General features: G+C 46.2%; 1 protein-coding gene across 1 annotated transcript in view; it reads left to right on the top strand.

The window, feature by feature from the left end:
- mgat4b (alpha-1,3-mannosyl-glycoprotein 4-beta-N-acetylglucosaminyltransferase B) overlaps window positions 1–15451 on the top strand; it is a 96655-nt gene extending 81204 nt beyond the window's left edge. The window contains exons 9-15 of the mRNA XM_035409048.1: window positions 2575–2705; window positions 3088–3195; window positions 5957–6150; window positions 6636–6714; window positions 8827–8914; window positions 11331–11443; window positions 12446–15451. Of these exons, the coding sequence (XP_035264939.1) occupies window positions 2575–2705; window positions 3088–3195; window positions 5957–6150; window positions 6636–6714; window positions 8827–8914; window positions 11331–11443; window positions 12446–12469 (737 nt within the window). The 3' untranslated portion in view covers window positions 12470–15451. The remainder of the gene's footprint in view (window positions 1–2574; window positions 2706–3087; window positions 3196–5956; window positions 6151–6635; window positions 6715–8826; window positions 8915–11330; window positions 11444–12445) is intronic.
- The last annotated feature ends 500 nt before the right edge of the window (window positions 15452–15951 follow it).

The following is a 15951-nucleotide window of genomic DNA, read 5'->3' on the forward strand; positions in this document are numbered from 1 at the left end:
TGGCTTGAGATTCACATTGTTGGATATTCATGGGTAGCTCAGTCACAGCTGTAGCGCGCTAACCTCACCCGAAGAAACTGGTGATGCGTTACATGCGTAAAATGTCTTGATGACTTTGGGAAGCTAAGGTGAGAGGAAAGAACCCTTAATGGAATTAAGGTAATGTTAGAGGATTAAGCCACTGGGAAAATGGCGTAGTAAAAATGATGTATTACCGTGGATTAGAATTAAAATGATAAATTAGGTTATTAGAGTGCTTTTTTATTTTCTTGGCTCTGATACTCAGAATGTGCAGATTGGAAGAACACCTGCTGTTATTTGGCCAGAAGCCTGCAGTGTTCCTTCGCTCATCTCATGCTCTTCATTCATTCATTCATTCATTCGTTTATTCATGGATTCATTCAGCTTTCAGCTCAGTATGCATTACACATTGTAGGTGCTATAAATAACATCATTCATTCATAGATTCATGGATTCATTCAACATTCAGCTCTGTATTAAACATTATAGGCACCACGAGTGTAGTCATTCATTTGTTCATTCATTCATGGATTCATTCAACATTCAGCTCAGCATTCAGTAAACATTATAGGCACTAGAAATGTCCTCATTAATCCATTATTGTTTTCCTGTTTTCCTGCTTCCTGTGTATATTCACACACGGTCTCTGTTTACTCGTGTTTTGATCGAGTCGCTTATCTCAGACTTCCTCCTGCGCTATCGGAGAACATCGACGCTAAACACTGACATTGATCCCGTTTGCAGTTCGAGCCGCTTCGTTCCCGGTCAGCTGACTCAGTCTCCGATGCCCGCACCCGAAAGGGCGTCTGTCACTGCCAGTAAGGAGCAGGCGTTTGCAAGGAGGGGCTTAGAGGGGGGGCTTGAAGGCATGTGGGATGGGGGTTTGTAGGGAGGTATTTGGGGTGTTGGGTCATATTTTTGGGCTAGGGTAGTATTTATGCGTGTGTGTGTGTGTGTGTGTGTGTGTGTGCGTGTTTTTGTGTGTATGTGTGTTTGTACTGTATGTGTGTGTGCGTGTGAGTGTGTGTGTGTGATATATGTGTCTGTACTGTATGTGTGTGTGTGCATGTGAGTGTGTATGTGTGTGTATGCATGTACAGTATGCATGTTTGTGTGTGTGTGTGTGTGTGCGTGTGTGTGTGTGTGTATGCATGTACAGTATGCATGTTTGTGTGTGTGTGTGTGTGTGTGTGTATATATGTGTGTCTGTACTGTATGTGCATGCGTGTGTGTGCATGTGTTGCGTGTCCTTGTGGTCAGACTGTAAGGGGCTGGGTGTGTAATGTGTCTCTGTTGTGCATTAGAGTGGAGATGGAGGAGCGTGGTGAGACTGTCCCCGGGGACACACACCTGTCTGATTAAAGAGCTCCACCTGTCCCGGGCGCTGCCTCTCATCTCCCACGCACAGCTGACAGATGAAAGAGAGGCTCCTGCGGTGGCTGTGTGTGTCAGAGTCCATCTGGAGACACACCAGCCCTGAAGGTCAACGGCCTGCCCTCTCTCAGCAGAAGGGACACTGCAGGCTCTGCTGACCACTGCTGTGTGTGTGCGTGTGTGCGTGTGCGTGTGTGCACGTGTGTGTGTGTGTGTGTGTGTGTGTGTGTGTGTGTGTGTGCGTGCGTACGTGCGTGAGAGAGAGAAAGAGATTGTGTGTGCATGTGTATGCAAGCACATGTAAAAGAGTGTTTGTGTGATTGTGTTTGTTTCTGTGTCTGTGTTGCTGATATTTCCATATCACTCTTGTGGTGACATTAGAATACTGACCACCGTGCTGGAAGAGGTCATTGATGTGTTCATGTTTGCATTTTTCACCTGCTTTGCTTAATCTTTTACCTGCTGTTGGAAGGGATTTCCTTAATGAGGTGGTGACATGACGTTTGTGTTTTTCCAATGGGATAGGGACATTGCGTTTGTGTATTTCCAGTGGGATAGATGCATTGTTTGTGTGTGTTTTTAGTGGGATGGAAGAATTGTGTTTGTGTGTTTCCAGCGCGATAGGATGCATTGTGTTTGTGTGTTTCCAGTGAGATAAGGGCATAGTGTGTGTGTGTGTGTGTGTTTCTGTGCACGACCTCCACAGAGGTCAGAGTTACAGGGCGACTTCCTGCCTCAACTCGGCTCTCACAGCCAGTATGGTAATGGCGTCCACTGTGATTGACAGGTGGCTGGGGCAGGGCAACGCCCTCGGTCCAGCCGGCCGTGTCCGAGAGTCACTGGAGTGGAGCAATAAGAGAGCTTGGCCGTTCTGACAGGGGGGCTACCGCAGGGGAATCGCAGCATAAGCAAGAGCTGGACCTCGGGGGGGTCCACTGACACGCCTTCATGGCGTGGCGGATCTGTCCAGTCAATCACACGCATGTCACGGAAACAGGCAGAAATCTGGCAGTTATTGATTGTGAATGGGCCTTCTTGGCACCTCAGTATTCCCGAGGACTAGCGCTGACGTTCTACAGTCTCCAGTACTTTGCTCTGGATTAGCGTCTTGCTAAGTGGTTGTAATGTAATGTTAGTGCGTCTCATTGTACCGTGTGTGCTGTTTCTCCCCCCCCCCAGGAAAGATGTTCAAGTCTCTGGACCTCTCTCTAATTGTGGAGTTCATGCTGATGTTCTACAAGGACAAGCCAATCGACTGGCTGCTTGACCACATCATGTGGGTGAAGGTCTGCAACCCGGAAAAGGATGCTGTAAGTACAGGGGTGAGAGGTCACAGGGTCAGGGGTCGTCACCCTCTCTATAACTCCAGAGGGTCTTTTTTTTCTCTCTACGGCAGCATTTTTTTTTCTTCTTCCAGCATGTCACAGAAGAGTCGATTGTCTTGTTCTCTGCCTGAATGATCCTGTTTTACTTGTCTGGTCTGATCTTGTTCTTCTGCAGGTGTTTGTATTATCTCTGGTTTCCTTTGTATGGAAAATAAATCTTTTTTTTTTACCTCCCCCTCACCCCTGCTCTTTCTCTCACTCTACCCACATTCTCCCCCCCCCCCTCCTCACACCTTACCTCCTTCTTCTTTCCCCCCCCCCCTCCTATCCTCCCCCCCCCACCCCACACTACCCGCCCCCCCTATAGAAACACTGTGACAGGCAGAAGGCTAACCTGAGGATCCGGTTCAAGCCCTCACTCTTCCAGCACGTGGGCACGCACTCCTCCCTCGCCGGAAAGATCCAGAAGCTGAAGGTGAGGCGCCCAGGCCCGACGCCAAGACCGCGGCTCCTCTACATCATTGCATGATTAATTCATGGACATTATTTATACGCGCTTGGCAGAACTTCCCATGCATTTATAGTGCTGGAATCCCTGCTCCAGCAGCTTCTAATGAATTACGTGATTGAACCGAAGATTGAATTCCGATCTGGGTTTGACACGACCTGGCGGCTATCTGCTCCGTGCTTTTAAAGGGAGACCTGTTCTCTCTGAGCTCCCCTTCCGTCAACATGAAGATAAAATCAAAGATGTGTATTCAGTGTTACTTTAGAGTTTGACCCTTAAACTATGCTGAGGCAGCAGCCTCCATTATGCTAAATTGGTTCTTCTGTGACTTGTTCTGCAGTTGCTAATATTAGTTTTAGTTATAATCATTGATGTTTATTTAAGTTAGTTACTTAAATATTTCAGAAGCAAGTAAGCAAAGAAAAAGAAAGCTCCGCACACCAGAAGATGCTCAAACATGCTTAAAGCTTTTAATTGAAGGCTTACGACAGACCGCACTGTGCTTTCTTCAGTGTGTGAATATGCCACTCAGTGCATTTTTCCTCATACACTAAAAGTGTGCATTTTCAAAAGTATGTGAACACTCCCTTCCAATTAGTGGTTTTGGCTATTTCTGCCACACCCATTGCTAACAGGTGCATACAGCCATGCAATCTCCATAGAGAAACATTGGCAGTAGAATGGGTCATACCGAAGAGCTCAGAGACTGTCATCTTTGCACTGCCATGGAATGGCTCCTTCTCAACAAGTCAGTTTTTCTCATTTCTGCCCAGCTAGAGCTACCCCAGTCAACTGTTAGTGCTGTTATTGTGAAGTGGAAACAAGAGTTTGATTGGCCTGCACAGACCCCTGACCTCTACCCCATCAAGCACCTTTGGGATGAACTGGAATGCCGACTGCGAGCCAGGCCTGATCGCCCAACATCAGTGCCCGACCTCACCAATGCTCTTGTGGCAGAATGGAAGCGAATCCCCACAGCCATGCTCTGGTTCTGGTGTCCACATACTTTTGTGAAATGTAGCGTACATGACTCACAGTGTGCATTATTTAAGTTAAGTGTATTCAATCCGTAGCTCGGTCAAACTAATTGGAATGTGAGGACACTGGGGCTGGGCCCAGCTGAGTGTGTAAACACGGTTGAAGTGAGCCTTCTCAGATGCAGGCCTGATTGTAAATGATCCAATTAATGCCGGAAACGCAGACATGGATAATTCATTGAACGCAAACTTGATATACAGAGAGACTATAAGCTGACACTAAAAACAGGTCAAATAGACTACGAAGTAACAGAGAATATTTCATTCTTTATCGTTGTATGGTTTTGTTCTTACATTTCATTCTTTTGAGAAAACTGATTTGAGGCAGAGAGTGTACGCTCCTTATCAGTTTGTTTCTTTTTTAAATGCACATCGGTGCCTCGTTTTCATATTTGGCATGTATTATATTTTTTGTTTTCTGCTGAAAATTTAATTATGTTCACTGGTTTGGCTATTGGTATTCTTATAGTGGAGTTTTTCTGAATATCCAATGGGTTTAATTATTTTTTCGTTATCTGCAAGTAAGCTCTTTTATGATGACAAATTAAATAAATTAAAATGGCATCTGTTACATCACTCACAAATTGTGAAATATCATTTTTGATCAGGCTAGGCAACAGCTAATGCTCGAGCACCCATAATTCTGCATTTTTGAGCTTTCAACATCAAATTGCAAGAAATATGTTTATAAATAGGGAAGAGATATGATTACATAATGGCATATATAAACATTTCATAACCCAACATTCTGAAGTGTAAACATTTAGAGAATTTAGCTCAACAGCCCATCCCTACAGTGCAATAAAACGCAGCACAACCTATTTATTAAACCTTATTAAGACTTTATTTATTAGACCTTATTAAACCACATTAAAACTTTATTAGTAGCTCAGTTATAAGAAAGCCAGCTCGGACTGGAGAGCAGTGTTGTGGAGCAGGGCTCCCCAGCTGCGGCTTGTGAGAGTGGTTAATGTGCAGAATACACGTTACGTCACTTCCTCAGACTTTCAAACTAATCAGAGCTCGCGGTTCACTGAGGAACGCTAGAGCCGTTATTTTGACACGCTAGTTTGTTATTTGAACTTTATTTTAGGCGGGCCCATCGCGGGGGAACGTTCTCACCCGTAGAGCGGGCGGTGTGCGGGGACGGTTTTGGGAGTCTGTGCTTCGGAGCGATAGAATGTGCTGGATCACGGTTCTCGGGTGGGGGGAGGGCGGGTCGAGCGAGCCTGAGCCACAGGGCGTTCCTCCCTGGGTTTGGGCGAGTGGGCGCGTGCCGGCGTGCCCCTTGGTTCTCGCCGCGGGGATTGTCAGAGGGGGCGAGAGAAGTTTGCTCCCCTCCCGAGACGGGGGGTCGCCAGAGCTGCCGGGAGAAACCTCCTCCGAGCAGCAGGCGCGTTAATTAACCTAATGAGACGCGGGAATTATCAAATGGCTTCCCTCGGAACAAATCTTCAAAGAGTCGGCGGCGAGATCGGCCTTTCATCATCTCTCTTTGTGACGGACGACGCGGGGCTTTAAATCTTTCAGAGGAAGAAGGCTGGTCATGTAAGGCCTGCCCCGGCTCGATGCAATATTGATTATGTCCTCGTAGATTGCTGCTTATTTAATTTGGAGATTTCATAAGCTGTGTAATGCTCCACGCCCCCTCCTCCTGCTCCCCCTTACCCATATCGAATGGCTTGTTCCAGGACAAGGACTTTGGGAAACAGACCCTCCACAAGGGTCACGCCAACCCCCTGGCGGAGGTGACGACCAGCCTGAAGACCTACCAGCACTTCACCCTGGAGAAGGCCTATCTGGGGGAGGATTTCTTCTGGGCCTTCACCCCGGTGGCGGGGGACTTCATCCGAATCCGCTTCTTCACCCCTGTCCGCATCGAGAGGCGAGTCTCGCATGCGCACACGTACCGGCTGTTTGGTATCACTGGACATTGTGAAGCTGCAATAACACTGTTAATAACAAACAATTATTTATATACATACATAGTGCCCATGACAGTTGCCTGTAACATAGCTGTGAAATGGGGTGCTATGTGTTTAAAAAAAAGAAGTCATTTCTACATGGTGAAGGCAAAATGTATAAAAAATTCCCTTCAATAAAAGCTGAGAATCTGCACTTGAACCACATGTGAATTGTTTGATTACAAAATTCATATAAAATTATGGAGTACAGAGCCAAATCAAGAAAAAAATATGCCTTCGTCCCAAACGTTATTTAGAGCACCTGTAAATTGCGCCTATAACAGTTACTAATAACAAAGGCGATAATCAGAGCCACGAAAAGCTTGTCATGAATAATTCCACCCCCACACCCCTGCGCCCCTCTCCCACCTGACCTGTTTTTCTTCCCCTTCCTGACTCCCTGCAGGTATTTCTTCCGAAGTGGAAACATCGAGCATCCAGGTGACAAACTCTTCAACACTACCGTGGAGGTCCTGCCTTTTGACGTGAGTGTCACTCCCTGTCTTTACCTCTAGGGGCAGCAGAGCTCCCTCGGTTCCAGCAGGAAGTTGCTCGGACAATTGAGAGTAATAGATCGGCGCGAATGACTGTGCCAACGCTGTGGTCAATGACTGGTTTTGCTGGCCGCATCCAAGCCTTTATCTTGATCCCCCTTTGAATGTGGCCTTGTCCTGCTGCCATCAGTAAGTCATGTCAGAGCCGGTCCCCAAACCGTAGCTAGTGTTTGTCGCTTATGCCCAGCTGAGATTTCTTTGGGATTAAAGGTGGAATAGAGAGATAGAGATTGAAAGAGGAGAGAGAGAGAGAGAGAGAGAGAGAGAGAGGTGGTGTAATAGCTAAGAAAAGATGTAGTAAATGCTTGAATTTGGTTCTGGCAGTGGGCTGGTGTTTTGCTCCGGCCTGGCGTGTGGTGTTTCATTTAAGGCTGAACACTTACCCTGCAGCAAGATTAATGGCCAGCTCCTGAAAGCCTGGCATGGCACTCGCTGCAGTTTCTTTCTCTCTGCTCGCCCCCAGAGACCCTGAGAGCCTTGTAATTCCGGCAAAAGAGTGTTTAATCGCAACGGGGACACGGCGCAAATTGCTCTGTTTTTGCCGCAGGGGTAATTTGGGTCCAACTTTTCGGAGCAGACCGTCTGGTGTCTTCTTGTAGACCTCCTTGTAAATGGAGGGGAAACGGGCCGGGAGGCTTGTTCATCTTCGGGAGGCGATGACTTGCGGCCTCTGCAAGCCGACTGGAGGAAAGAATATTGCGCTGCGGAGACGTATAATGAAAATGAGATTAGTTAGAAATGTCATGTTTTCGCCGCTGTGCAAGTACTTGTGGGAACATTTGAGAACTGATGCTGAAAGAGCGTTTCTGCTGCGAAAAAGACAAATAAGTCTGTCGTGCTGAAGGTCAGGCTGTCTACTGTTTCGTCTTTGATGGTGACAGCATGAACTGGTGTTTTGTTGTATCAGTGACAGGGAAAGATTTCCCGGTACAGGCGCTCTACAGACGTAAAAGCACAGAGCCAGTCAGTGCACACTGACTGTCAGTACATGCACAGAGCCAGTCAGTGCACACTGGCTGTCAGTACATGCACAGAGCCAGTCAGTGCACATTGGCTGTCAGTACACGCACAGAGCCAGTCAGTGCTCATTGGCTGTCAGTACATGCACAGAGCCAGTCAGTGCACATTGGCTGTCAGTACATGCACAGAGCCAGTCAGTGCTCATTGGCTGTCAGTACATGCACAAAGCCGGTCAGTGCACATTGGCTGTCAGTACATGCACAGAGCCAGTCAGTGCACAGTGGCTGTCAGTACATGCACAGAGCCAGTCAGTGCTCATTGGCTGTCAGTACATGCATAGAGCCAGTCAGTGCACATTGGCTGTCAGTACATGCACAGAGCCAGTCAGTGCTCATTGGCTGTCAGTACATGCACAAAGCCAGTCAGTGCACATTGGCTGTCAGTACATGCACAGAGCCAGTCAGTGCACATTGGCTGTCAGTACATGCACAGAGCCAGTCAGTGCACATTGGCTGTCAGTACATGCACAGAGCCAGTCAGTGCACATTGGCTGTCAGTACATGCACAGAGCCAATCAGTGCACATTGGCTGTCAGTACATGCACAGAGCCGGTCAGTGCACATTGGCTGTCAGTACATGCACAGAGCCAGTCAGTGCTCATTGGCTGTCAGTACATGCACAGAGCCAGTCAGTGCACATTGGCTGTCAGTACATGCACAGAGCCAGTCAGTGCACATTGGCTGTCAGTACATGCACAGAGCCAGTCAGTGCTCATTGGCTGTCAGTACATGCACAGAGCCAGTCAGTGCTCATTGGCTGTCAGTACATGCACAAAGCCAGTCAGTGCACATTGGCTGTCAGTACATGCACAGAGTGAGTCAGTGCGCGTTTGCTGTCATTGCATGCGGAGAGCCAGTTAGTGCAAATTGGCTGATTGTTATTGCACTCTGACTCATTCTAAATGGCAGTAAGTCATCAGAGAGCTAGTCTATGCACACTTGCGTCTCATTTGTAGTTGCTGTGACTCTGTGTCTGTGTCTCTGACTTTCCACATGCTCGGTTTTGCTCTCCTCGTCCTCACAGAACATCCAATCAGAGAAGGAGGCGCTGAAAGAGGGGCGGGAGAAAACGCCCAAGTATCACCGCACGGAAGATGGCTTCATTCGCATTGGTAAGCCCCTCTCTTCTCTCATTCAAATCTGTCAAATAAGCTTTATCGGCACAGGCATCAGCATGGCATAGAACATAAAACAACAATATTAGCGACAACAACTATATGAACAATAATAATGTACAACAATAATAACAATAGCGTTCTTGGACCCTCAGTGATAGTGGTTTGTTAACAAATAAAATAGTGGTAATGAACAGCAATAACCATTAAAAAATGACAATGTGAGCTACTTTCTTTCTCTCTTTCTCTCCGTCCTTTCTCTCCTCGTAGCTACCTCCTCTTCTGTGTTTAGCGTACAGCTGTGTAGGGAGGCACGTGTGTCGTGTGTGAGCCCCTGAGGTTTAGGGAGGTGCTACAGAGCTGTGGCAGCATGCTAGCTGGCTCGGAGCTCGCGGCTCAGAGTTGCGACCTCGCCATCTGCCTGTCACACTTCGCGCTCTCACCCCAGATTTGACGCCCCCCTCCCCCCCCCCACCACGGTAGCAACGGCGCTGAAACCCCCACGCTGCCAATCCGGTGCCGGTCGCGTCTCGCTCGGTTACGGGGGTTGCCACAGCAACGATTGACTTGAAAAGCTCCGTCTTTTCCCTAAATGTGTTGATGTGAAGTGTTCCAAAGGTCATTTGAATCGGCCCCACTACAGCTTGCTGCTTAGCATGAGACTCCTTGGAGCAAGGACATTATCATGCTCTGTTCAGTAGACATGGGCCTGATGGGTTATTATAGTTATTAAGGGTCCAAGCAAGTGCTGGAATTCAAGTGCTTATAAACAGAGTGTCCAAACACCATGTCCTTCTTCTCCTTCTTTTTCAGCTATTGAGGAAATACAAATACGGGCAGACTGCTCAGTCTGGATTTTTCCTTGGAAAAACACAATTCCTGACATTCTCATCAAGTATTACGCTTGTTCTCGTTTATGGATTGTCGGACGGCCAGATCGTTAAACTGTCTGGCATTTGCTCTCTGTTTGGCAAAGCCTTGTGTGCAAATCTTCATGTTGGCTTTCTTATCTGCGCAGTTGTATCCTCCAAAATACACTACAACACCCTTAAAAAACAGGTTGCAGAGCTTTATGGTAATGTTACGAGTATTATTAATATTTTGATTTGTTATACTCTACATATTCAAGCAACACCGTTAGGATTGTGGCTACACTGTGCAGTGGTGACTCCTGTATCTGTGTCCGTGTAGCATTGAACAGGCGAGCGAGCATTTATCCCACCTGACTGTAAAGCTGAATGCTTTTCTGCCGCCTTGGTGTACTGAGTGGGTAAATAACAGCATCTCCCCCCTCCTGGGCAAAAGCACAGCTGATGTGTGCCAGTTTCACCTGTCCTACCGCTGTTCTGAAGGGTGACCCTGTACCCTGTAACCAGGACGCCTGTTGTGGCTGTCTACGTCTGACGCTTGTGGATGAATGCAGGAAAACAATATCTTACGTGTGATATTGTGTCATTAAGGTCTTCTCATTATGATGGAATTACTCATCACAGGCGTTAGGCTGTGTACCATGTGACAGGAATTAGCGGTGATATTTTGTATCGTGTTGCATTGGCTCCCCCTTGAGCAGTGAGCAATTGCGTGTTATTTTTAAACACAGGATGTGACAGTCAAGCCGTTGCATAGTCTGACAAGTGCACAACGCAATCGGAGCCGAGACAGAGTCACTGTTAGGTTCCTGCACATCCATACGAAACTAACTCGACATCCAAAGTAGGCAGGATCATAGCCAGGGCCATGTGATCCAGATGTTAGGAAGAAACATGAAGAAGCCAGCCAGAGCTTCTTAAAACGACTCCATACAGGTGCTCTCCATTACCTGGAAACAGAAGAATCACATGGGCTGGGGGGGGGCGACTAGCACCCCCTGCTGGCAGATGGGAGTAACAGAAGCTCAGGAGAGGAGTGGTGGACCACTATTTTTCTGTGCTCTTTGCTGTGGTGGTTTTTTAAGAATACACAGAGAAACTAAAGAAGATGTTTCTGCTTTTGCATGTGCGCTGACTATCTTTTTTAAAGGCGCTGTTATTATGTGTGACAGGCTCATGGCTGCTTTGTCATATGTGTGTGTCCGTGTCTGTATCCTTGTGTGTATGTGTATGTGTGTGTGTGTGTCCGTGTCCATGTCTGTGTATGTGTATATGTGTGTGAGTGTGTCCGTGTCCATGTCTGTGTATGTGTGTGTGTGTGTGTCCGTTTCCATGTCTGTTTATGTGTATATGTGTGTAAGTGTGTCCGTGTCCATGTCTGTGTATGTGTGTGTGTGTGTGTGTCCGTTTCCATGTCTGTTTATGTGTGTGTGTGTGTGTGTGTGTGTGTGTGTGTTCGTGTCTCGTGGTAAGAGCTCTTCATGCTCTTCACATCAGTACATATGTGGGACTCATGTACACTCTGCCTTGTGGCTCTCTTTCAGGAACATTCCAGAATGGCATAGCGGAGGGGGAGGTGGACCCCACGTTCGGGCCGCTGGAGGCCCTGCGGCTATCGGTGCTAACGGACTCGCCTGTCTGGGTCATCCTCAGCGAGGTACGTGCTCTCCAGGATCCGTCTGTGTAGAGTGTGTGTGTGTGTGAGAGCATGCGTGTGTGAGAGCGCGCCTGTGTGTGTATGTGTGTGTGTGAGCGTGTGTGTGTGTGAGCGGGTGTGTGTGAGAGCATGCGTGTGTGCCTGTGTGTGGGCGTGTGTGTGCAAATGTGTCTATGTGTTGGTGTGTGTGTGCGTGTGTGTGAGCGTATGCGTGTGTGCGCGCGCATGTGTGTATTTCTCTGTCTGCCTTCCTTAGAGAATAAATGAGGCGATTCCTGTTTGCATGGCTGCAGGCACACTTCACATTACTGATGCCAGTGGCCAATTATAGCACCCCCACGGAAAATAAAACTAAAAATAAAATCAGCCATCATGCTAGGCCTATACTCTGTTTCCGGCTAGGATTCAGGTGAGACCTGCACAGTGTCATTAGTGCCTGGTTTATGCAGCCTTGGATTCCACATACAAGGATTTATATGGTAATTTCCACCCATTAGTGTACAGTCCCCTGTTCCACCAGGGCTGTGACTGTTACCATGTTATCATCCATGTATGCGGTCACATTAGTAGTGTCGGTTAGATGTGGAATTGTAGTGCTCAGTGGTTTGGCACCAACAAGAGCACCTTATTCGTGAAACTCAAATCCTGTGTAGTTCATGCTCATTAACTCTATTCTGTATTTAAGTGCTCTTTGCCACAATATTATGCAACGGCTTACAGCCCACTCGTCCATCTCATTTTCTGCACAAAATGAATGTGAATTCTAAATATCAATGGTACACACGAAACAGGTCGCGAAATAATTGTCTTAATTGCTCACCTATTCTTATTTGCCAACGTGTGTGTGTGTGTGTGTGTGTGAAAGAGAGAGACAGAAAGAGAAAGAGAGAGAGAAAGAGAGAGTGTGTATGTGTGTGTGTGTGTTTTTGTGTTTTTTGCACACTGAACTGTTTGTTATCCGTGAACTTAAAAAGTGCATTTGTTTGTGCTTGTCTGTTTCAGATATTCATTAAAAAGGCAGAATGAATGGCACCTGGCCTCAGTATATTTCTACACTCACTTGACCGTTCAGCAAAGGACTGGGGCCTTTGCAGAAACTCAAAGGACTAGTTTCTTTTTATGTGGTGTGAGCACCCCATCTGCTGGCAAGACACTGGTATAACAAGATAATTTGGAAATACCAGCTGAACTCTCGAAGAGCTACTCCGGCATGTGGAGGACGTGCAAGGCTGTGTTTTTAAACTGTACTTATGTGTATATACGTTTATGTTTTAGTAATTGTAATTACACTGGTGATTGTTGATGGGCTTGCTGGATCGTCTTGCCCTGTAATAAATTAAAGAAAAGTGCTGCTTTTGAATGGACTTAGCTGCAGATATACCCACTGGCCATGAAATAATTGCATCGCCTTTGAAAATGGAAACATTTTATGAATTGTTAAATAATGTCAGACCATTTTTTTTTTTTTAAGTCCTGGTTTTGCCAAATTATAATCGGTATTTATGAGAGTGAAATAATTATGCAGATATACATGTGTAGGTGTACACACATATAAATGTAATTATGTCTACAGCGTATATATATATGTGTGTATGTATATAAAGTCTGTGGTAATATAAATTTCCACTACCAGGATAGATCTTGAATAATAATTATCTCTCAGTGGGTAGATGAGGAGTGTAGCTCTTGAGAAAAAAAGTTTTTTTTATGGTAACCTTTTGAAACACTTTGGTTATTAATTTCCAACAGATCTTAGTTTGATATCACCATTTGTGTAAATGCTGTTTTTGTTCAGCTAGAAATTTGCCTTAATGTGACATTAAGCAGACAGGACGCAGTGTGATGTTTCAGAGATGTGAAGCCTCCAGATTCAGTCATGGAGATCTCTGAACAAGATAAAGACCTCTGCAATAGCTTTAGGAAATGGAAAAATCTTTGATTCTGTTTCTGTCTCACCATGCTTTCATAATTATTATTGTAATTAGACTTTTAATTTTGGTTATGGGCATAATTAACTTGGTTCTGTGATTTTGGCTTTTGGGGGTAAAATCTAGAATGTTCCACACTGTATAAATGACAACCAAGAGCAGAAGTGCAATATGAAATCGTATGCAAATTTAGTTCCACATTCAGCCTGAAATCTGTGTGGGGGGTGAATCCATTTCACAGGTTTTGGGCAGTCAGGGGTGTGCAGCTATGATGTCTGTTCAGCACACAGCTTCTTTGATTCTCTGTTCAAAGTTATGCCTGTGCATGGGGCTGTTGTTCATCTTCTCAGTCCACTAAACCCCATATCCAAACGGCCCGCCCACGCGCATGTGATCACATGACCCTGGTGGAAGGGGGTTGTGGCTCGTCTCCAAGCCTTTTTAGCCGGAGTTAGCTGAAGACTCGCCATGGGTTACTACCACATGACACGGCCATCCTGAGGATCGTGAACAGTTGCTATGGTGCATGTTGGAGGCGGGAGTCATAATGGGAAGGTTGAGAGCAGGCAGCCAGGCTTCAGAGCTGCTCTGCCCCCCCCATGTTTGTTGACCAGGTCTCGCCATGAGAAGTGCTGCCGGTACCGCATGGTCACCTGACCCCTGACCCCTCTGAAGACAGGAAGCTGTGGCTCGTCAAAGCCAGTTAAGTTCCCTTTAAAGGAATTTAACATCTGTGTTCCTTGCCACAAGTCAGGAGTTTTTTTTATATTGAAAAAAGTAAGTGCATCACTGCTTGTCTTTCTCCTGGGAAGGGGCACATTTGCATTTGGGAAGCTAAGAGGTCAGGTTGTGAGCTTCCATGTTAAAATCCTGGTTATGTGACAGCTATTAATATTCATCTGCAGTTGTATGCTTAGAGTACACGCTGTTTGTGGGGTTCTGGGAAACCTAGCTTAAACGCTCAGCCATATTGACGATGAGGGAGTACCCGACGATCAGGTAGGATGTTATGAGAGGGTGTAATGCCGTTGAAGGGTGCCCTAATAGCATTCTGCAGCTTTGGACACATCAGGAAAGGACCTACTTTTGTCAGTCAGGTGGACACAGATCAGAGCTAGCAGAGACGTGGCAGGGCAGTGGGATTTCCCCCTTGTGGGGGTCCATATAACATGTCCATATTATTTTCCAAGCACCTTACGGTTGGAAATTCCCTCAATGCCTTTTTGAAAGTGCAAAGGCCTGAAACTGAAGACTCCGCCCCCAAAGATGACATGGCCTCAGGCACGACTGACAGCTGTCAAGCAGTGCTCAGTAACAGGCTGATGGATGCTAGGAGACTGAACCTCCCTATCGACATATATGCGACATAAAAATCCTCCTGCTGTCTGGTCTAGTTGGACACATCTGATCGGGGACATGACTGTCTCTCTCGGACTCTGTCCTGTCTACTAAGTTGAAGATCGTGGGCAAGAGGAGGCAGTGAATTATTTTCCCCGTCAGAAACCTATGGTCTAACCCTTTGGATTCTTAGCCTAGCGGATCACGTACCCCTAAATTATCACACAAGGGAACCATGCAATTCCAAAGGAAAGCTGGACTGACAGGCCTCGGGCCTGCCAAGGATCCAAGCGCTTTTAAGCATAGTGCACAACATAATCGGCATACTCTTACTGTTGTGTGTGCTACGCTTTCATCAAAAGAAAAACCTGCTTGACCATTCATCGGTTTGTACAGTGATTTATTCACAGAATAAATGTACATTAAATTTTTTAATCTGAGAGTGTCAAAGTGTGTGTGTGTGTGTGTGTGTGAGAGAGAGAGAGGGAGAGGCAGAAATTCAGGGCTTGTGCCAAAACGTGTAGCTGCAGAAATACTGTAGATGTTCTGTAGCTAGGGGTTGATGCTGAAGGTGACTTAGAGGTATGCTTTTCTCCCCTCTGCGATAAATATCTGGTGTGAATTACACTGGAATGCATTACTATTTACTGTGTGTTGTATTTTGTATCATTTAGATAAACTCTATTTAATGTTACCTTCTATTCCAATCTGTGACTTGTAATAAAACCAAACAAATCAGTGAGATGTTTAAGTATAAGTCTTTTTTTAAGTCGATTGATGTCAAGCAGAAATGCATTTCGGAATTTTAACAATGCATGCAAATGTCCCATTATAAATCGGAATCTAGAGCCTCGGTACATTTTATTTACTAGACACTGGACAGTGTTGGTGGTGCATGGCCTGGTCACAAGTATTTTAACGGCGCATTCCTTGCATAACCGCAGAGCGCGCGCGCTCCACTCCGGTACAAACGCCTCTTGGCTTCGTTCGTTTACGTACCAGTAAAAACTTCATAAACCAATTAAAACAACATTGAAAACAGTAAAAAAAAAAAAATTGACGTTGACGTCAAAACCGTGGTGTGTATCATTGACATTAACGTCATTAAATTGGAACAGCACGGTTCCATTGGTAGCAGATTAGCCATCGTAAACCCGCACTTCGAGTGTTTCTGGAACTTTCCTGCCAGTATCAGCATCATAAATCCAGATTTTACTGTGGCTGGTTCGATATCACTTCAAC

The sequence above is a fragment of the Anguilla anguilla genome, chromosome 3, assembly GCF_013347855.1.
Source record: "Anguilla anguilla isolate fAngAng1 chromosome 3, fAngAng1.pri, whole genome shotgun sequence".
In the NCBI taxonomy this organism is placed as follows: Eukaryota; Metazoa; Chordata; class Actinopteri; order Anguilliformes; family Anguillidae; genus Anguilla; species Anguilla anguilla.